We start from the raw sequence: 22,082 nt of genomic DNA on the forward strand, positions 1-22,082 counted from the left end.
GTATCTTAGTGCAGCCACTGAACAGCACATCCTATAAAAGCAACAGGCAAATGCACCTGATTGAAAAGTCTGTTTGAAGGAATGCATAACACACCAAAGTAACAAAAGATGACTGAACTTAAATAGCAGTGAAGGTAAAAGTGGATCCATTCTGTCATACAACCAAACTTCAGGTGAAAAAACTGAGAAAAACTCTGACCTGACAATAAAAGACAATTCTGATATCCTGAACAAGCTGTACCCTGGCTGGATCTCCAGGTATGAAGTTAAAATGAAAGCCAAGTCTAAAGGTGCTGCTCAGAATCACACAAAGAAATGTGCTGGAAGGGGCTTTGAAAACCTCTCAGTTCCATTGCCATGGGCAAGGACACCTCCCACTGTCCCAGGCTGCTCCAGCCCCAATGTCCAGCCTGGCCTGGGACACTGCCAGGGATCCAGGGGCAGCCACAGCTGCTCTGGGCACCCTGTGCCCACCCTACCAGGGAACAATTCCTGCCCAATATCCCATCCAGCCCTGCCCTCTGGCACCATCCTTCCTGTGGGCTTCCTTCAGGTACTGGAAGGCCAAAATTAGGTCACCCCTGGTCTCTTCTCCATGCTGAACAATCCCAACTCCCCCAGCCTTTCATCCCAGCAGAGCTGCTCCATCTCTCTGCTCATCCTGGAGCCTCCTCTGGACTCGCTCCAGCAGCTCCAGCTCCTCCCTGTGCAGGGCGCCAGGGCTGGGGCAGCTCTGCAGGTGGGGTCTCACCTGAGTGGGGCAGAATTCCCCCCTCCCCTGCTGCCCAGGCTGTGGGGTCAGCCCATCTCAGCGATGGGTCCCAAAAACCTTTCCTTCTGGGATGTGTTATCAAAACTGGGCACAACAAAGGTGCTCTGTACCACCACCATGCTTGGATCCAAAGACTGGGAATGTGCAGCACAGCAGGGGTGACACTGGAATCACCACCCTGCCGTGTCACTGCTGCCAACAGCTGAGACCAGGGCTGAAGCTTCAGCCTGGAACCTGCCCAGAGAGGCCAACACCACCCTGCAACATTCACTATCAACTGACACACGAAGGGAGCTCCTCATGCTACAGCTTACAGTGGAAGTTGAAATAACGTTGGCTGAAATGTTCCCCTGATAACTGAATTGAAGCTGAAGGAAAACAGGGTACCTGCCCTCACCTGGCTGTTTTTTGCTGCTGTTGGGCACTTCTCCGTTGGTCACGGGCTGGTTACTGGTGCCAGGGCTGCCTCCTGACTGGCCGTTTAACACTTTGGGAGTGGATCCCAGGTTTGCAGCTATCACTGGTAACTGCTGCCCTCGTTTCAGAAGCTGTTTCTGTTCCTGCTGTCGGAATCGTGGTGGTACTTCCCGAGGAGGGTATCGAGGCAAGGGCTGCTGCTGGCTGCTGGCTGGGGCCCGCTTGGCATTATTAGTAGTGCTGGTTCCTGTGGAAGTGCCGTTGGAGGTGACAGGCTGGGGCTGGCTTACACTTGTCTTGGTTTGTTCTGGCACTACCCCCACCCCCAGGAAAGAGAAAGTGGGACAAAGTTATTCATGTGAGCAACAACGCAAAAAAAACTGAAGACTAAGTCAATATTATTAGAGGTGTTCATACATGATGTAATGGCAGCGTTTCTTCTGAGTCAAGCTGTAACTCATCCCTGAGGAAAAGCTGTTATCCCTCAATCACACACCCATGGCACAGACCTGGAAGCAGGAATGTGCCTTGCTATCACTCCTAACCAAGTGATCTCAGTCACAACATGCTAGCAACCAGCTTTCTACAGCCTTCTGCTGACAAATCAGCACCGCACTGTTTAGTTCAACATTTAACCTTTTTTTAGAAAACGTTTAAGCATTAGAAAATTAAGTTTCCCATTTAAATATTACACATAGAAAACTGCTCTGGCCTGGCCCAAAAAGAACAAGGGGCAAACAGGAACTACAGGACATATTGCTAAGGCTTCCCTGCTTGAAGGAGCCCGAAATCTAAAAGGGAAAATCATTGATGCTCTGGAGTGAGAGGTGCCAGCAGAAGGGCAGCCAGCACAGGGAATGCTGCACACAGCCTGGCAGGACAGTGCTGGCACTGGGAAAATGCCAAATGTGCAACTGCAGCTCCAAATGATCTCAGTCCCAAGAGCACGGCCCCAGCAGGGCGAGGGGAAGGTCACACCATGGGCAGAGGGAACACAGCACAGGACAGGGACAGGGACACAGTCAGGGCACCAGGCAGGAACTCTGAGCTCCTGCTGTGACTCTGCCATCCCTCACAGTACTGATATGTTCATCTACTTCCCAAATTTGTTAGATGAGATATCCATAAAATGTCTTAATATTTATTGTGCAACTTCCCAAGACACCTCAATATTCGACCATGACCTCCCTCAGCACCAGGAATAATGTTACTACATGACTGAGAATGTAGTTTTCAGGGGCTTTTAAAAAATCTTTTAAATATGTTTAAAGACCATTTTATCATTCACTTTCAGGAACTGAGTCATGGGAATACAACAAAAAATAAAAACAAACTCAAGCTTTTGTTTAAGGAATCAATTTGAATGTTGTCAGTGCTACTTATGATATAATTTCTGTTTATTTCTACTTAACATATTCTGAAAAACACAAAATAGAAGCCTTTAGAATAAAAAGTCACTGAAGAATCAGCATTTGAGTTGTGTTTTAATGGAATATTGCATTTTGGCTGCTTAAGGGAAGCAGAAAAGAAAAACTCTGGAGACCTCCTTGTTTGACAAATAGGCAGGGAGAAGCCTCAGGGTGAGGATACCCAACTTCAGCTGCCCCTCCCAGGGCACAGCAGCGACCCAGCTCTCCCAGTTCCCAGCTGACTGGAGAGGGACAGGATTTAGGAGAGGAAGGGCCAGGACACAACTCAATTGATTGTACAGAGCACAGGGAATAGAAGGGATTGAAAGGCTATTAGATAAACTGGGAATCTGACAGAGATCACAGCCACCACTTCAGATTTCCTCAGTTTAAGCTCTTCCCTCTATTAAGGGGAGGAAACTGGTTCCTTGCAAAATATTTTGATGCACATAATGAGACAATAAATTGTGATTCTGACTTCTGGTTCAAAACTGAACTTCACAAATAAGAAATAATATCAAACAAATCTATTTCATTTGGTGCTTCTAGAATTTCTTGCATTATAAATAAACCAACTGAGAGTGACTAAGCCCTGAAGGGGGGGAGAGGTGCTATTTAAGCAAATTGCTGAGAATTTGTTGACAGTTTAATGCAGAAGGACTTAGCACTTTTCTATGATCCAGGTACTACAACGAGCTCTGAAATTGAAACACATTTGCTCCCACTCCACAACCTGTGTAACCAGTGCCCAAACCACAACTTTTGGTGCTGTCCCTGTGCCTCCTGCCCCAGCTGCTTCCATGGGTGACCCTCCAGAGCCTGGAGCACAGCTCAGCTGAGCTGGGACACACAGAAACTTTCGTGCAGCCACAGCCCAGGCAGGGGGACACACACTCCTTCAGCCTCTGGCACACACCAGCCCAGCCCTTGTTCTTTCCACTGCCACCTTAAGCAGAAAATACGAGCACACCTCGCTTGAAGAGACTTTAATACAACACCCAGCCCCGCTCCTCTGGGGTAAAGTGAAATAATTTCCATCTGACATTCCCTGGACACCCAGCCAGAGCTGCCAACAGCACGCCCAGGGCACCCCTAACACTTCACTTTCCTCATTAAAGCACTTTCAGACCACGGGTGTTAGAACAGACCCCAGGGGACCTGCAGGAACTCGAATCACTTTTGACTATCAAGGGGAGCAACAAATAAACACGGTACTCACTGCCCAGCCAGCCCTAAGGCACAGCACTTCTCTAACAGCTTAGGAATATTATATTTCATATATATCTAAGCATTTGTTTCCTTAGCAAACACGGCAATTCTATCTACTATGATATCGGCAAATTGTATAACACATTCGCCAGGTCCCAGGGCTAGGCTATACAATATGCAGAGTCCACAATTATATGCTAATTTTCAACTGAAATTATCCAAAGTGCAACAGAATTCCCCTGCCTTTGCTTCCCTCAGAACCACAGCGTAAGTTCCAAGCTATAAAATTCACCCTGTCCAACACTTTCTGCTCCACAACTTCTCAGAAGGCTAAATTAACACATTAATATTCCAATATGGCTACTATGAATTCCAGCACCCCTAAATTATTATCTTAACATTTTAACTCGCTCTAAACTAGTTGTTTGTTAATAAAAGTTTGTTCTACACACCAGTATTTTATTTTTAATTGTATTAAGGCAGAGAGATATTATTAACAGACTCACAGTTTATCGCGGTTAATTGACTAGCAACAGCAAGTTTACAGAAACTAGCATTAAAAAGGACAGATTTTCATAAAGAACAAACCTGCTGCAAACCCTCAGAGCAGGGGATGGTGGAGTTACAGTTTACAGAGAGATTCCAAAGAAAGACGCTTCCAACTTGTGTTGCTTTCCCACTCTGCAGATTTCATTAGAAAATGGAGGAGAAGCATGGTGTCATTTTACTGCTCCAGGAGCTGCCTGCCAACTCCTCCTGGAGCAGGGGCCCAGGGACTCGCACTCCCCCTCCAATAAAAAAAAAAAAAAAAAAAAAGGCAGCTGCTTGAGGAACTTTAATGCAGATGGAAAACACTTTCTGTCTCGCACAAAACCAGCGCAGAGAGATCAAATCCTCTGCTGACCTGCACAAAGAGCAGCGCCAGGCTGGCAGGGAGAGGCTCCAGGCTGGGGCTGGGGCTGGGGCTGCCCCCCGAGAGCCGCCCGCTGCTCTGGCCGCACGGCATGGCCCGCGGCTGGCACGGCTGAACCGAGCGCTCTGCCCTTCCAGGCTGACACACACACACCTAAAGATGCCGTGCTAGAATTTTCGTGGTGGAAAAAAAAAAAAAATTAAAAAAAAAAAAAAAATGGCCGCAGCTGGGAGCTGGGAGCTGCTCTGGAAAATATCTGCGTGTGTTTGCCAAGGCTTTAACCCCTGCGGATCCGCGCGGAGGTGAGCGCGCCCTTCCTGCGGGGAAGGCACAGCCCCGGCCTTCAGCAGCCACCCCAGGGCTCCCCTGCCTTCTCCAGCCACCCCAGGGCTCCCCTGCCTTCATCAGCCTCCCCCAGGGCTCCCCTGCCTTCTGAGCCACCCCAGGGCTCCCCTGCCTTCAGCAGCCACCCCAGGGCTCCCCTGCCTTCAGCAGCCTTCCCCAGGGCTCCCCTGCCTTCTGAGCCACCCCAGGGCTCCCCTGCCTTCTGAGCCACCCCAGGGCTCCCCTGCCTTCATCAGCCTCCCCCAGGGCTCCCCTGCCTTCTGAGCCACCCCAGGGCTCCCCTGCCTTCATCAGCCACCCCAGGGCTCCCCTGCCTTCTGAGCCTCCCCCAGGGCTCCCCTGCCTTCTGAGCCACCCCAGGGCTCCCCTGCCTTCTCCAGCCACCCCAGGGCTCCCCTGCCTTCTGAGCCTCCCCCAGGGCTCCCCTGCCTTCTGCAGCCACCCCAGGGCTCCCCTGCCTTCTGCAGCCACCCCAGGGCTCCCCTGCCTTCTGAGCCACCCCAGGGCTCCCCTGCCTTCTGAGCCACCCCAGGGCTCCCCTGCCTTCTCCAGCCACCCCAGGGCTCCCCTGCCTTCTGAGCCACCCCAGGGCTCCCCTGCCTTCTGAGCCACCCCAGGGCTCCCCTGCCTTCTGCAGTCACCCCCGGCATTTCAGAGCTAGCAGGAGAGCTTTTCCAGCCGGGAAAAGCACAGCCAGGCAAGGGAAAAAACCCCGGCAAAACGCAGCAGGGTTTGTGCACTCAGACCATTGCGCTTCGCCGAGAAGAACAAGCGTAAGAAGTTTCCAAGGTGGGAAATATGAGTCAAAGATTTCAATTCCACACCCAGCTATTTTTAGAGCACTTTCCGTTCCAGTGGGCCATTCAGTTTACTCTGTTCTGCAATGAAAGTGGCACTTTCTGGGCTGCTCTGGCTCCCCTGAACTTTCAGAGGCAGCCCCAGTGCCCCCAGCTGCGGGCACCTCTCGCCCATTTCTTCACATCCATCCACTCAGTTGTGTGCCAAAGCCATTTCAGCCCCACGGGCTCCCACCCTGGAGCACCAGGCACAGCCCAGCCCAGCCTTTCCTTCAGTGTGGGGCTCACCAGGCACTGCCTGGGGTCACTGGGCTGCCTGCAGAGCTCTGGGCTAGAGCAAATTCAGGATAAATGAGTTGACTTGGCTGTCTCTAACAGCACTGCCTCTAAACACAGCAAAGGGACATATTTTGCCATGCTAAAAGGAACACCACAACTGAGAATTCTGCAGTGCTTTCAACAAATAGGAACTCATAAAACTACGCTTATTTTTTCCTAGAATACCTGGTACAAGAGCACTGGGAAGGCACATGATGTGCCAGCTGCTGCACAAACAGATAAACTTTCCACTTAGCAAATAATAGACTTGCCTCTAACTCTCCCAACCTCCTCTTCCCTCCTTTAATAAAACCAGCTGGATCAAACCAGGCAGGTCAGAATCCCTGAAATCCACAGGAATGCCACAAGTGCATTTTTAACTGCAATATTATGGTATTAAAATGCTGCTGGTACCAGAAGCATTGTTGTTAGCATCTTTTTCATTACTTTAATTCCCAATCCTGATCAGGAAAACCCCCAGCTCCGTGAACTTTCCTTGGAAGGTTCTTGTCATTTTACATGAACACTGGGAGCTGCTTCAGCTGGTACAACAGCAATTTCTTCCTTAGCTAAAACAACAGTTTGGAGCTGTCCAAACTACACTTAAAACCAAGAAATACCCTCCCTTTCCACCTCCAGCACTTAACCAGCTTCTTTTCTGAAAGAGGCACATAATTCTGAATTATTTAGAGATCCTATACTCTTGTATTTTATCTTCAGCTCATGCACAGAATAAATTATTTAAGACATTAACGTGATGGAAACTTGGAAACTAATGAAACATTAATTTGCATCCTGAACACAAGGAGGCAAAACTGGTGAAACAAGGCAAGAGCCATGTGCAACACAAGCTTTGGGTTTTGTTCCTATAGAAACTGTAGCAAAAAGTTGTGTATCTGCATCTCATGATGTCTTTTCTTCCACAGCACTGCCAGTTTATGTTTCTCTGACAACTCTAAATTCCTGCTGAACTTTATGAAATACCCTTTAAATAATAACATAATTAAGTTGGAACTTTACACTTCCATCAGTGAATGTTAAACCTCCAAGCAGAAAAAAAAAATAATAAACATTTTTTAATTACTCTGTCCTTCAGAAGAAAGACATTTTCATTCCATGTGAAGATTCCCACTGGGTAGCCTCCCAAGCAGAATTCCTGCCCTCCTGGTTCAGGCTATTTTTAGCCATTTGCTTGTGCAGCCCAAGCACACTGGTCAAATGGGCACTCAAAGTGCTCATTATTATACAGCAGAGTATTCTATCATTTCCCATCATCACTGGCTTTTCAGACATGTTTTATCACTTCAGAATAAACCCAGACATTTTCATAATTCCTTAAATCTGGTCTATTATCCTAGAAGCCTTCTGGCAGGAGTGTACAGAAGAAAACCAACCCTTAGCCTGTATTCCAACACAACTCCATGCACTGCTTGAAAAGGGGCATGCTAAAAACAAATTAATATTTATTAATTATAATAGTCTTCCAGCAATTTTACTAATTATTCTGTCCTGTGCCCGAAGACAAACCTGGAACTGCCGATGGATTCCAGTGGCCACAGGGACACACACAGCAGCAGCTTCCATCACTGCCAGTGGCTCCAGGAATGCTGCACACCCTCCTGCAGCTCACTCAGGGCTCTGGCAGCTCCTTCTACCTCCAGAAATCCCATTTTTTTTTTTTTACAAAACCAACCCATCATCCTCCCCAGGCAGCAGCAGGAGAACTTCCCCCTCAGAGCAGCACAGCTGCCCTTGCTCCCTCCCCACAGCATCCACTAAAAATCCACTGCTCCTCCTCAAGCCAGGTATTTGTCCCATTTAAACACGGCCTCCAGAGAACACACTGCACTTGGAAATGCCAGATCTCCTCTGCTGAGAGCTGGGAATGGGCTCTGCAGAGCATCAGAGCCATGAGGAGAACCTGCCTGCCCCACTGCCAGCACCTCCCAGCTGGAATGTTCCTGTCACAGCCCTTGGGAAGGGACATTGTGATTCCCTGCCTCTCGCCAGCACTCAGTGTCCTCTGCCAGCCCCCTGCCTCCAAGCCCCAGCAGTCTTCAAAGCCGTTTGGATTTTTCCAGCAGGAATTACATCTCTGCTAAGCAGGGCTCCGAAGCTTCTGGAGCGTCTGCCACTGCTCCAGTAAGTGCTAAATTAAACCAGTGCTCCCAGAAAAGAGGGTTTCAGCCAGCACTCCACACGATCACTTCAGCAATCACTGTGAACTTCCCAACTAACAGGTGAGGTGAAGGTGAAAATTATCTTTTTTTCCCTTTTTAGAAGCTGGTTGGGATGGAGATCCACACAAACCCCATACAAACACTCAGAAAACAGCAGTGCTCCCACTGCCATGAGTACTGAAATCACAGCTTTTGGGCACTGGCATCCTGAGCAATTTGCAGGCTGAGCCCTCCAAATGCAGGAGTTAAAACATATTAATTACTTGTCCATCATGTTCCCAATCCCAGCTGCAGTTAGAATATTTGTAAATTAAGTTTCAAACAGATCCATCCTATACACAGTTATCCTGAAGTGTTGGTGCACTTCTCAAACAAAGCAAAAAGAGAAAGGAAAAAAGCAAGCAAGGAAAGAAGCTTCAGGTATTTTGTCTATGCCTGGTGCTCTGTAAGCAAATAAGAATGGAAAACAGGAAGATCAGCAACTCCAATCCCTGGATAAACTCTTTGCTGTTACTTTTCTAGATTTTTGTGGTCACTTTGAAAAAGTGCAGCTGAAATCTCAAGGGTCCCATCTGTCACTTTTGGGAGGAGATTTCAGGTGACACATTTGATTCAACGTATTTAAAACCCCGGAAATAATACACAGAGTAGAACTAACTGTAAAGTAACTTACCTTTGATTTTTTGTTCAATGGCCTAGAACAAGAAAAAAGAAGTGTCAGTGATTTGTGCAGATAAGGGAGAAACCACATGTACACGTGCCACTTCATAAAGCAACATTAGCTTTTGACTTTCCTCTTTTTAAATGGTTTCAAGTTATTTAATTATCTACTTCAGAAGCCTCTCTCTAACCAACCCAGGACTATTATTCCTTATGTTTAAAAAGCTGTTTAAATGTTATAGAAGACAAAATTAATTTGAAAGATAACTACATGAAACAGACCAAATTAAACTTGCAAATTAAGATGTTTTAAGTGAGTTTAAAACTGTGCCTGGAAGCAAAGAGCTGCCACCACTTTTATTGCAGAACAGGGCAGGGAAGGGGGAGTGACCTGGAAATGGAAAAGAATGAGAGAGCAAATGCCAAAGCTTCAAGTCCTTCATTTGCAAGATTCAATGGGTTACATGTGTGATATGGCCAGGATGAGAGATCTATTTGAATAAAAGTTTATCACAGGACAAAATGGGAGAGGAACATTCCCTGTATGGAAATGCACCTCAGTGGTGTGGTTAAAGTGTTCCCCACAGTGAGGCTGTGCATCACAGAGAGCTGCAGAGCAGGTTCACTCTGCTCCTACCTACATGGGCATCTTTACAAACTGCATTTACAGCTCCTCTCAAGCTCAGGGTCAATATTTAGAATCAATGCCACCATGAGGATCTTGTCAGCAAACAAGGATTCTGAAGTATTTACAAGCACTTCTGTGACGTTTCCATCCCTAAACATCTTTGTCAATGCTTTCTTTTCTATGGAATTTTTTATTCCCTACTAGAAATCCTCTCATGGCATGTTTCCATACTGAAGAATAAGAAGATATATTAAAATAAGGATGCAGCTGAAACCCCCTGCCTTAAAATGGTATTTTCATTCTATTAGTAAAGGCAATAACACTGAGGTGCTTCCAACCTGAGACTGCCTCAACTGACAATCAGGAGAAAGAACCCAGAAGAAAATCTAGCTTTAGATTCTAGATTTCTAACTAAGAAACTATACAGAGCCAATTACAATGTTCAATATCAGTTACCTCTAAATAACTGACAGTACATTTAAATTTAAAACATTCCATTAATAAGAAAACAGTTGTTCTTACTAGTGATGGAACAAGCCACCTCCAAGCACAGGGCTTTCTTCTCAGAGCTCCACATACCTTTTTTTGAGCAGCTTCCTTCTTCTTCTTGTCTTCTTTTCTCTTTTTCCTTTCTTCCATCAACTGTTCTTCCTCTTCTTGCACTAAATCCCTGAACCACACAGTTTGTAATTAACTCTCCCAAAATACAATCTGTACACACTCAGATTCATTTTAGAACAATTATTTCACAGTGACACAAAAGGAACTGGGGAATTTTGCTTCTAATTGGATCCTGTTTCTACAGGGACCATCACTGTCAGTGCAAACCACCAGTGACAGGACCTGCAAGTGCAGATGTGGTGTCAAGCTACATGTAAGGAGTTCTTTCCTCCACAGCTTACAGTGAACACTTAGGGTTGAATCTGGTTCAAAACCCAGCAAATTCAGAGGTTGTTTAATGTGTCCCTGAACTGGTGTGAGCCCTGGCACAGCCCAGCCAGGGGTGTTGCTGCATGCAGCCCAAGCCACACAGTCCCTGTGCCTGTGGCCCAGCTCCCCCATCCCAAACCCCCTGGCAGGAAAGAGCCCAGAGTGTGGGCAGGGGCAGCCCAGAGCTGGCACCAGCGGGGCCATTCCCGAGCTCCCCGAGCCAGAAACAAAACCGTAACTCGCCAAAAGTGAAACCAAAAGTGGGAACGTTCATTAAGGACACTTGAGCCACAGCATTTCTGCTCAAACCACGGCTGAGCAGAACAGCACTGCCCAGCTTCTGCTGCTTACAAACTGACTTTGTCAGTTCTTTTCCTCCAAAAAAAAAACTTGCAATGTCAATATGGGGCTGTGACTACACGGTTTGTATCTGCCTGGAAACACTGAGCTGGCTCCTTTTTAACCCCAAGCCACCCATAAACCTCCAGTTTTAAATAAGACAGTTTGATATCTGTCAGAAGCAATGCAAATTGAATGTATTAAAGCACATGACAGTCCACAGGTACTAAACTTTCATTACTTTTTAAAGTATATAAACAACCAGTTAATTCTACTTTTAACTCAGCTCAAGTCCCTTTCAAAGGGAGTGCAGGCATCAGCTTCCCCTGACCAAATTCTGGCTTTTAAGATTTTCCAATAACAGAAAGCAAGCATCAGTTACTTCTTTTAAGAAAGAATGGCTTCTGACGTGCTCAGGTATGCAAAACAATTACCCAAAAGTGTTATTTCTGAGACCCCCTGCACACAGGCAGAGGAATCACAACCCATCAAACACAATGAGATAAAATTGTGCATTTTATCACAGCTCCATCAGCTGGATACAAGATCCACCGAGGATGGTCTCACTGCAAAAGCAATCTTGCATTCACAATTAGGTCTCAAAAATGGTTTCATGGACAGCTAAGGGGTCAGACACCAAGCTAGAGAAACAATTCCAGCTGGCCAGTTTCACTGAGAGCATTCCCTGGGTCCTGTGCAAATCTGAGCAATGATTAACCTGCAGTGACATCTGTGCACTACAAAGGTGACACTTCAGCCAGTATTGCCCCTTGCTGTCACACCCTGAGCATTTGGAAGCACAGGGATTTGGTGATCCTGACCATCAGTTTGGATTAATTTGAGACAGTCCAAATTTTAACAGGCAATTTGAACTGGAGAACAATACCAGTTGTGGAATCAGCTCCCACAGATCCCAGTTCAGGCACAGCTCCTTGCATTCAGAGCAGAACCTCTGGTTTGCTCCTTGGGAACTCAGTCCTGGGCTGGACCTCACCTCTGCCTGCCTGCTGGGGCTACAGCTGAGTTACAACATCTGTAATAACCTGAGCAGGGCTCTGGGAGTAAAGGCAGCCACCAGCACTTGCTTTGTATAACAAATTTCAGTCTGTCACATGCCAAAACTGCATTAACTGAAAAATCATTCTGCTTTTAGAAGAAAGCTGTAGCATGTTGAAGAGCAAGCAGAATGCAAAGTAGTATTTTCACAGGAAAAAAAAAAAAAAGCCCTCATCAATCCTGCTACAGTTAAATCAACACAATTACATTTCATTTTGGGAATACAGATGCTAGCAACTAACATACCAACATCTCTGGAATATTCTACTACAGCATCACTGGGTTTTTGTCACACAGGAACAACAGAACTCCTAAATTCTGACACTGTTCAATCAATTTTTATCTCTTTACGACAAAACAGATTTTAGATTATAAAGCAAGCTTAGGAGACATAAAACCTCCCTACGATTAGGATCAGAACTCTAGGTATTCCCTAGATAAAAACCATCCACCTATAGTTCATTATAAGTTTTCAAAAGTATTAATTACCACTATAACATCAAATCTCAGAGCAAAACTAACCCAACTGGCACAACCAAGCAGCAGCAGCAAAGCCCTTCCTGTCCCTGAAAACTTAACCCTTCAAGGTAGACAGGCCTGCTCACCATCCTCATACACAAACTTAAACCTGACACAAAAATTCACATTTCCCTCTTAAGTCACGAGAGAACACCTGAATTTCCATTTCTGACAGCTGGAAGCACGAGTCTCCTTTATTCTTCCCAACACACAAACCCACAGCCCTCTCACCAGACACCAAATGATGGGGTTGATGCCTCTGATTCCAACCTCCATAACAAACAAGCTCCATTTCTGCTCCTGGAGGAGTGGAATTTCCCATTTATCACCTGGGAGAATTAATCCAAGGAGCTTGTGTGGCCAGGAGTGTCTGCAGCAGCACACAGCCTGTCAGCTGCCTGGGAAAAGCATTCCTATTGATAAGGTGAATAATAAACAGGTAGCATTCCTATTGATAAGGTGAATAATAAACAGGTCTGTGATTTCCCCTGTCACACACCCAACTTCCACCCAAACACGGCCCAGGCAATGGCCTCCCCCTCCCGTGCAGAGAGATTAGCCTGCTCAAGGTTAAACGGCCTTAGCAGAAATGCAAACCGTGGTTTTCAATTTAGATCAAGTGAAAATAAAACAGCCCGGCAATAGGAAATCCACATCGGAGACAGAACAAAGGCCTCCGGTTTCAACAGCTTAACTTGAAAGGTGCTTTATTTTCAAGAGAGGCAAAATGAAAATGGATCTTGATCTCAGGAGAGACTGCACATTTGATGGCTCTGAAGATGGGCAAGCAGAAGCTGCTGTTATCTGCATAAATTTAAGCAGACCGAGGGTCAGATAAATATTTACCATTATTTATTTAACAGTAAATTTTTGTTCCAATTGTGTACCCCAGCACAAGCCTTTGCACACAGGAGGGAAAAAAAAGCCAACAAACTACTAAAATGCTTTCCTCAATTAAGCTATTAAAAAAAACCAAAACAAACAAAACCAACTTTTTAGTCTTTCTTAGACAGGTTATCAAGACAGTACAAGGCATTTCATTTCTCTATGGCTTGATTTGTTATTTGGCTTCTGAAGTGGAAAAAGCTGTCATGCTAAACTGCAAACATTTCAGGTAATATTTGTATCAAAACATGCTTCACTTATTACCTTACTTCTTGTAAAAAAAGATACTATTAATCTTTAATTTCTAAAGCTCCAGCTTAGCATTGTAAAAACACCTGGGCTGAAACAGACACACTTAACATTTATTCTTATGTTGCAGAAGAGCAAAATCAAGTTGACCAATATTTCTCCTGGCAGACAGGCTGAGGATGCAGTAATTAGTATTTGTGCAGCTTTGCTATCTTTGCTGTTACAATATATCAAAGGGCAACACGTTTTGCCACAATAAAAAAATCAAAATTCTATCACCACACTGAGGAAATGATGGTTACAAGAACCAAGAACCCCATCACTGGAGGTATGGAGCAAACACACAAGAAAGAATTAGAAGTTATTACATACAGCAGCTTCTGAGACCAATGTAAAATTTCCAGTGATGGATATATTAAATTTTTTTAAAAATAAATAAATTAAATCCTTTCTACCATTTGCTGTTCTTCTAGTTATAAATTAACTTGCAGTGCTACAGGTGGAACACTGCCAGGTAGCTACAGGTAAGTATCAGAGATTGAAAGATCTTTAACAATTCTGCAAAGACAACATCACATGTTCAACCTACAGCTGATCTTCTACAGAGACTTTGAAATGTTGGTGAGAACTGATAAATCTTCTGCATTCTGACCTGCAAGTTCCCTCATCTTTCAATTTCATTTCAATTTCAATGACACAATTACATAAAATTGACAATGAAAGTGATTTCTCAGGCTCTGTAAAAACCAACAACTAGCTTTCCTACCCACCAGCATTCTACAAAAATCAATTATAAAATGTATATTTTGATTAAAACGGGATCCTACAATTCCTTTATCAATGCCATCCACAAAAGAACACACTACACCAAAGGAGCACTTGGAGTTTATGGAACAGACAGCAGTACTTTGAAGTTGAGTTAACAAAATAATCCCAACAAATGCTGCCAGTGCTTCAGATGGAAAAGCTCTGGCACCTGAACCCACCCAGCGTGTTCCTCAGAGCACTGAGAGCCTCAGGCAGTGAGAACAAAACAAACCCACTCATTTCCAGACGTGTGTGTGTGTGTTCTTTCCAGCTATTAACAGAGGAGAGGTGCTGCCAAGCTAAAAACTGGAAAAAAATACTTCAATGAATAATTAATTAGTAAATGTGTATCAGCGACTTTCTTTTTTGCTTTTAAATACCTCAGCCTTTAAATTACCACCCTAAAAATGAAAAGACTGAATTCTACCTACCAGGTCTGCCACTGCCAATGACCTGGAATCCACTCAGCTTTCCCATTTCCCTAATACAGAGGCTGGCTCATCACAACGATGCTCCCAAATACAAGGACAACAAACGGGACGTAATTCTGGAATATTTGTGTTAGTTCTGCCCTCGAGTTTCACCCAAGATGTTTGCTCCTACACAAGCAGACAAAAGACAGATCCCTTTCCCAAGAAGTTTATCATCCAACCACACGAGACTCCAGCAGCAGCCATAAACAATCCCTATCATCCTGTACCAAACGAGGAGCCCAGGAAAGCAGATTAAACTGCTCCTCCACAATCAACTGCTCGAGCCCAGCGCTGACTCTGCCCTGCTCCAGGCTGCTGCAGTCACTGCTGCAGAGGCAGCACTGCTTGCACAGGGGCTGCTGTGACACCCAAACACCAAAGGGACCTGGTGGGGACCACCTGCCAACCCCACACAGCCCCAAAAAGTGTCTGCGGAGGACAAAGGGATGTGTCCTTTTACCCAAGTACCTGTAAAGGTCTTGCAAGCATGAACAGAATGTTTTCTCTGCAATAAACTCTTCCTGTTTCACAGCAGATACCTCTCCATAAGAAGTTTATCAGGAAAAAGAGCCACCCCCAGAAACCCAACAGAAAATCAAATGCTTACACATCAACAGAAACAACTATATTTCTCACTGGTTTTATATGTCTATCACTGGGCCAGTTCTAGGTTTTCCCTGCAGCAGATAAGAAAAATATCACAGAAATGTGGTGGTTATTATTATGGTGGTTATTATTACATGAAAGTGTAAAAATCAATTGTACAGTAGTAACTTTACAGAATATGTGGATGAAATCTAGAGGTGAGAAGGGTGCTCTGCCAAAACATGGCCAGTCTGCAACCAAGGTGGGCAGAATCACAGGTGAATGGAAGCAATGGAGACTCTTGCCTATGGTTTGCATGCTTGTGAAGCAACAGTCAAACCCCTGGGGTTGGGAAAATGATTGTCAACATATTTCAGATATTTACCTTCTCTCAGTTCCACATAAATGAGGCAGGAAAGCCCTGTTTACCAAACAGAATTGAAAAGTTATTGCTCAAGTCAGAACTAATTGGTGATTTTTAGCAGTCCTGATTTTAACCAAATTTAACTCTTAGATTCATCAGGTGACATTCAATTTGCAACATGATGCCACGATAGAGTGTGCAATGGATTTATTTGAATCACTGTTGCAAGTCATGCACTAAGCTTATTTTTGAGACCAGGAATATTTGCACAGCACCAGGCATGTGTGAATTTGAGAGAGAACACAGACCAAATGAGGATTCTTTTCCAAAAGGCCAGACAAGCCAAATGCTAATCCTGAGTGTAAAACAGGAATCACTCCAACTGGATAAGCAAGCTGCACTGAAAGCTGTAATACTTATCCTATCACAAACCCACAGTCTAGGCCAATATTCCCAGTAAGATTGCAAAGTGTATTTGCTACCCATTAATTTACAAGCATAAACTCCAGAAGTGACTTCAGAACACACACAAAGCAAAGCCAACGTCCTGTGGAGTTCAGTCTCCATTCACACTGTGAAATCTGAGATTAACATAAACTCTAGCACAGGTCTATGTACCTTCCCAGGAAAGGATATTTGCTCTTTTACAGTTCGACTAGGTCACTGCAAATTTAATAAGACTGTAAATAATGACACTGGAGGAAGAACGAGGGCTATCTGCTGAGCTCTACCCAGTAAAACAATTAATCAGGTGTATCCAGCGCAGGCATGCCACGCTTTATCAGCTGTGTGCTCTCACAACCAGAGCTCCCTGGCTAAACATAAACCAGCTGGGGCATTCATGTGAACTTCAAACCAGTTCTGAATCTTTTAAATGAATAAAACATACTCCTCTGTGCCAGAGAGACATGAGGACCCGTTCCACAGCAGAATTCACTCTCCAAGCACCGAATTTCCGAAGTTCTGTAGTTTTCTTTCACTTCCTCTCACTCTCAGCACTGCCTGCCAGCATGACAAGATCTCTGCTAAGGTCATAAAAATGTGAAGATCTCCTGACTTACTACGACTGGCACCAAGTACTGCTCTGAACTTAGCACTCTGTCACTCTGAATAACACAGTTCTGAAATCACTTCTGGCATGGCGAATGCAGCGAGTCCCTGAATGCTGATGGGTTAACAGCAATGTGCCAAAGGCATCTTCAAGGTTCCCAGTTATTCCCTGTATTTCAACAACAACGTGGGGAAAATCATTCATGCTTAAGTGTATTACCAAAAAAAAAAAAAAAAAAAAAAAAAAGGGAAGACACGCACTGAGAGCAGGGGGAAGCAAAGCAGTTTTCACATTACAATCACAGCTCAGCCTGGAAGTTGGAGACTGCTCGGGCACAGGAAAGGAGGAAAAAAGCAGGGTACCAAACCTGAGATTCTATCAGTTATACTCAGGCTTTGGGCACATCTCAAATGGGCCCACTGGAAATCCCTTTAACAGATCACTAGCAAAAGGCCTTTAAAGGTCTAACTGAAAAAGAACCCAAAAAGGAAGTAGGACAGAAGTTGAAAACAAAGAATGTAACCAACAGAGCAGATACTTGTGAGAAAGTCACCTGACCAAAACCAAACGGTGCAGAAGAAACAATTACTTAAACACAAAAGTGATACACATTATGGCACAGAATTCTTAGCTCAACATGACTCTGAAGTGCCGAGTCCAGGAGTTAACTCCCGAGCCCATTCTGTTAATTTCTCATTCTGAAAACTACACGTAAACAGGAAATTCACCAGCGAACTCTTCACGGCAAAAGAGGCAGAGCCAGTAGTTATATGGCAACATAAAGTTTATTGAGTTATTGCCACAACTGTCTCGCCTTCAAACAGTATTTGGCTGAAGTGTATAAAAAAAACCCCAAACCCTTAATTCATTTTTCAGTTATTGTTAGATACTACAACTTAGTGCAGAAAATTTATTTTTCTCTTCAAAAACCTCCCCTATTTTAGAAACCGTATTAAACATCTGAAGTTGTTACACAAAAAAACCCCAAAAAAACAAAACAGCTAAAAACGTGTTTAGTCTGCAGAATCAACTGAACTTGCAGACATTTCTCCATGCAACAGTGAACGTTTTCAAATTCAGAGGTTTTTTTTATCCTTACAATTAACAAGAGATTAAAGCTCCCGATAAAGCCCACAACTATTCCTAGCCCTAGGCCACCTTTCCACCTAAACTGTGGGAGGGAATTTAAATGAGTCTCTTACCTGCTTAGTTTTCTTTCGACTTCTTTGGTAGCTTTAGCTTCCAATTCTCTGGAACAGAAAGTGGTATTGGTTTCCATGTCAACAGCAATGCAGCACGAAAATAAAACCGGTGCGGGTCAGGATGCACAGGGAGCTGCAGGTGGGGTTGGTCAGGAGCAAAGGGCGAGAGCAGGAATCGCCCCGGGACCAGTGATTGCCCAGGGACCAGTGATTGCCCAGGGAGCCGGGATTGCCCAGGAACCGGCGGCGGGGGTCCTCAGAGACGGCGAGGGGAGCGGGCAGGACCTGCATCTGCCACCCTGTGTGCCCCAACAGCACCTGTGCGTACCCCAGCACCATCCCTGCATCCCAGCATCATCCCTGCGCCATCCTGTACCCCAGCACCATCCCTATATCCCATCAGCATCCCTGCGCCATCCTGTACCCCAGCACCATCCCTGCACCCCAGCATCATCCCTGTAACCCCAGCACTATCCCTGCACCCCACATCTGCCACCCTGCGTGCCCCATCCGCATCCCAGCACCGTCCCTGTGCGCTGCCTGGGCCCCACACCCATCCCCGCGTGCCCTCCTTGCACTTCAGCGCCTCAAGGACTTTAAGGGAAACAATTCTGCTGCATCACTTTCAGCCCGCGAGCGCGGTCCGAGCGCAGCCCCGGGACGCTCCGCGCCGCACCGCCGGCCCCGGGCGCTGCCGGCCCCGCAGGAGCGAACTCCGAGCAGGGGAGGGCACGGCCCAGCCCGGCCCAGCCCGGCCCGGCCCGGGGGGAACGGGACACATCGCTCCGGGCGGGCACTGCAGCCCCTCGGGCGGCCCCTCCGGCGGCGCCGCTGCCGCGGGGAGCCCGATCGCAGCCGCTGCGGCTCCGGGGGCTCCCTCTCCGCCCGGCCCTTCCCTTCCCTTCCCCGCCCGGCCCGGCTCGGCCCGGCGCAGCCCGCCCGCCCCGCTACCTCATGTATGTAAAGTGCTCGGAGTCCGTCCCGGAGGCTGCGGCGCGGGCCCGGCGCGGCCGGCGGCTCTAGGCGGGCTGAGCCCGGCGCTGCGGAGCGGGAGGGCCCGGCAGCTGCAGCCGCAGCTCCGCCGCCATTTCCTGCCGCCGCCGCCCGCCCGCCCCGCGCGCAGGAAGCGAACCCGCCCCGGCCGCGCTTCCGGGGCGCCGGCTGAGGGGGGAGCGGGGCCGGGACCGGGACCGGGGGGAGCGGGGCAGAGATCGGGACCGGGGGGAGCGGGGCAGAGATCGGGACCGGGGGGAGCGGGCGGAGCAGGGCAGAGATCGAGACCGGGGGGAGCGGGGCAGAGATCGGGACCGGGACCGGGACCGGGACCGGGGGGAGCGGGGCTGGGACCGGGACCGGGACCGAGGCAGATATCGGGACCGGGGGGAGCGGGGGGAGCAGGGCAGAGATCGGGACCGGGGGGAGCGTGGTAGGGACTGGGACCGGGGCAGAGACCGGGACCGGGGCAGAGACCGGGACCGGGGGAAGCGGGGCAGAGATCGGGATCGGGACCGAGGGGACCCGGACCGGGACAGGGACCCCGGCACGGGGGAAGCGGGACCCCGATCCCGGCCCAGGCCGCTCCTGCGGGGTTGGAGCTCGGAGCCTCGGGCCGGGGTCCCGCCTGGATCACAGCCACAGAATGATCACTTGGCCCGTGGCTGTGTCAGGGGTTTGGGTTGGAGCTCGGGAAAGGTTCTTCCTTCACTCTGGGCACTGCCCAGGCTCCCCAGGGAACGGCCCCAGAGCTCCAGGAGTGTTTGGACACCCTTCCAGGGATGCACAGGGTGGGATTTTGGGGTATCCTCTGTACAGCCAGGAGTTGGAGTGGATGGTCCCTGTTGGTCCCTTCCAGCTCAGGAGATTCTGTTAGTCCGTGATCAAGGTTGGAAAAGACATTTAAGGTCATCCAATCCAACCTTCCACCAGCACTGCCACTGTAACCCCTGAACCCCTAAACTACATCACCCAGTGCCAGATCAAACACTCCCAGGGATGGACACTCCACCACCTCCCCGGGCAGCCTCTTCCAAAGCCTGACCACCTAAGAAGTAAAAAAAAGTTTTCTAGTATCTGATCTGAACCTCCTGTGTCCCAGCTTAAGGCCATGTCCTCTGCAGCATGGTAGAGGAGATGAACCCCACCTCACTACACCCTCCTTGTGTGGAGAGTGATGAGGTCCCAGGCACCCATGTAGTCTTTAGTTATCCCAATCACACACAGGAATTCCAGGCACTGTCTCATCAAGCAGAACACAGTCGTTCCCCAATCGATGCAGGACAAGGCACAGAGGGACAGAACATCCATTTCCACGCGTGTTTTCCCTGTGTGGGGCAGCTCTCCCAGGGTGATGCTGCTGTGCCAGCTCTATGCCAGGCTTGAGGCATCAATAACTGGCAGATAAAAGGAATTAGTGTCTAAATAACCACATAGATACTTCTCTTAACCTTCCACTGACTCTGCTGGGTTGAGGGAGAGAATAGAAAAGTCCCCAGCACTGGCAAATTTGGTGAGAGATTGATGTATGTGAACATAGAGCTTAATCCAAAACACACAGAGATACTTCAAATACAGCAAATGAAGAGTGAGGAGTATGTGAGCCACACTCTGTTACTGGACTAGGCTTCAGTAACAATATCCCAGAAATTAGAAAAATCAAACCAGTCGAAGGACTGAACAGGATAATGGGTTAGAACTGAGAGCAGTAATGTCAGGAACAAGTGAAACTGAGTGGACAAGAATTCCCAGTAAGTGTTTCTGCATCTGAAAGGCACTCCCAACCAAGGTTTCGTTGGTGTGAGGAAGTTCTCTCTCTCTCTCCTTGCTTCCAGCTGCACATTGGCATCAGCATTTTCCAGCCCAGTTTCAGTGGGCCTTGACCATTTTTACCAGTGCTGGTGAGAAAAGGAATGCTGCTTGATTCCTCTGTGGGACAAATGGGTGGCCTGGGCACATGAGCCACGTCCTGGAGATCTGCTGCTGCGTCCACTGTCTTTCTACCAGCATGGACAAAGTACAGTGGTTTTCAGCTGAAGAAGGTCCTACGGTATTTGAGGCAATGTTTATGACAATGCAGAGTAGCCAGTGAGTGTATTTCTGTCCTTAGAGGCTCAGTAATGCAGAGTGCATGGCTGCGAGCTGAACAGGCACAGCCGTAAAGTGACAGTTTGAAATCAGTTTCTCAGTGTCTTGTAATAACTTGTAACTTAATTTGGTCTTGTTTATTTTTCTTCATATGAAAAAGTTTGGACTGTCATGTAATTGTGTGTAACCGAAAGCCATTATTTCCTAAAGTATGACTCAGCTCTCTCTCACTGTTCCATTCACAGCAGCCCTGTTTCATGTCTCTTTGGAGGCACTACACGTGGTGTAGGAGGGCTGCTGTTAAGTCTGTCCTCAGTTGGGAAGGATGATGAATTCATTATGTACTCCTGTTATGTCAGTTTGTTAACTGCATTGTGCCACTGTCAATAAAATTCATAGTCAAGGTCCGCAGCTTTCTTTATTATTTTAGATTGTTCTCTAATGTTATTTATGCACGTGCTCCTAGCAACTAGACAGCCACAGCAGTGGCCTTCTTTGTGCATGTAAGTGCTGCAGCTGGCTGTTCACCATCAGCAAAGCCTCTGCAGGACCAACCCTCCATCACTTACCCCATCATCTCCTCCTTGCATCATGATCTTACCTCTCACCTCACAAGTGACACTTTGCTCAGCTGAGTTCTGACATGTATGAAACTGGTGAATTCCTGCACGGACTAGGGAAATTCAGGAATCCTCAAATAGCAGGAAGGTTTTCTTCTAGAAGAACCAGCACATTGAGCTTCAGGCATGCAAAAGCCCATCATCCAGAGCAGTGGTACTGAGGGCTGGCTGGAAGCAGCACCTGGATGTTAATCACTGCTGGTTTTAGCCTTGATATGTGCTGAGCATAGAGTTATTTGGGGACTGAGGTTCTGGAGGACCTTCTCTCCTGCT

The 22,082-nt window shown here is 47.1% G+C and overlaps 1 protein-coding gene and 1 long non-coding RNA gene across 10 annotated transcripts in view; one reads left to right on the top strand and one right to left on the bottom strand.

Annotated features, from left to right (window-relative positions):
* The window catches only part of TNRC6A (trinucleotide repeat containing adaptor 6A), a 53,303-nt gene that overhangs the window by 21,013 nt on the left and 10,208 nt on the right, over positions 1 to 22,082 (bottom strand). For 3 of the 9 annotated variants that reach the window (XM_088174210.1, XM_088174208.1, XM_088174201.1), the window contains exons 1-6: positions 19,060 to 19,176; positions 18,109 to 18,156; positions 15,877 to 15,912; positions 10,228 to 10,318; positions 9,034 to 9,055; positions 1,170 to 1,502 (exon numbers count right to left, since the gene is read on the bottom strand). In XM_088174210.1, the coding sequence (XP_088030336.1) occupies positions 1,170 to 1,502; positions 9,034 to 9,055; positions 10,228 to 10,318; positions 15,877 to 15,912; positions 18,109 to 18,156; positions 19,060 to 19,064 (535 nt within the window). In that variant the 5' untranslated portion in view covers positions 19,065 to 19,176. Of the gene's footprint in view, positions 1 to 1,169; positions 1,503 to 9,033; positions 9,056 to 10,227; positions 10,319 to 15,876; positions 15,913 to 18,108; positions 18,201 to 19,059; positions 19,179 to 22,082 lie in introns of those variants that run through there. The other 6 variants (XM_088174206.1, XM_088174200.1, XM_088174204.1 and 3 more) reach the window with 5 other exon arrangements.
* On the top strand, positions 19,530 to 21,596 carry LOC148221857 (uncharacterized). Its single transcript, XR_015807157.1, has 2 exons — positions 19,530 to 20,166; positions 20,204 to 21,596. It is a non-coding gene; the product is annotated as an uncharacterized LOC148221857 (long non-coding RNA).

Source organism: Sturnus vulgaris, chromosome 16 (assembly GCF_052056855.1).
Source record: "Sturnus vulgaris isolate bStuVul1 chromosome 16, bStuVul1.hap1, whole genome shotgun sequence".
Classification (NCBI taxonomy): Eukaryota; Metazoa; Chordata; class Aves; order Passeriformes; family Sturnidae; genus Sturnus; species Sturnus vulgaris.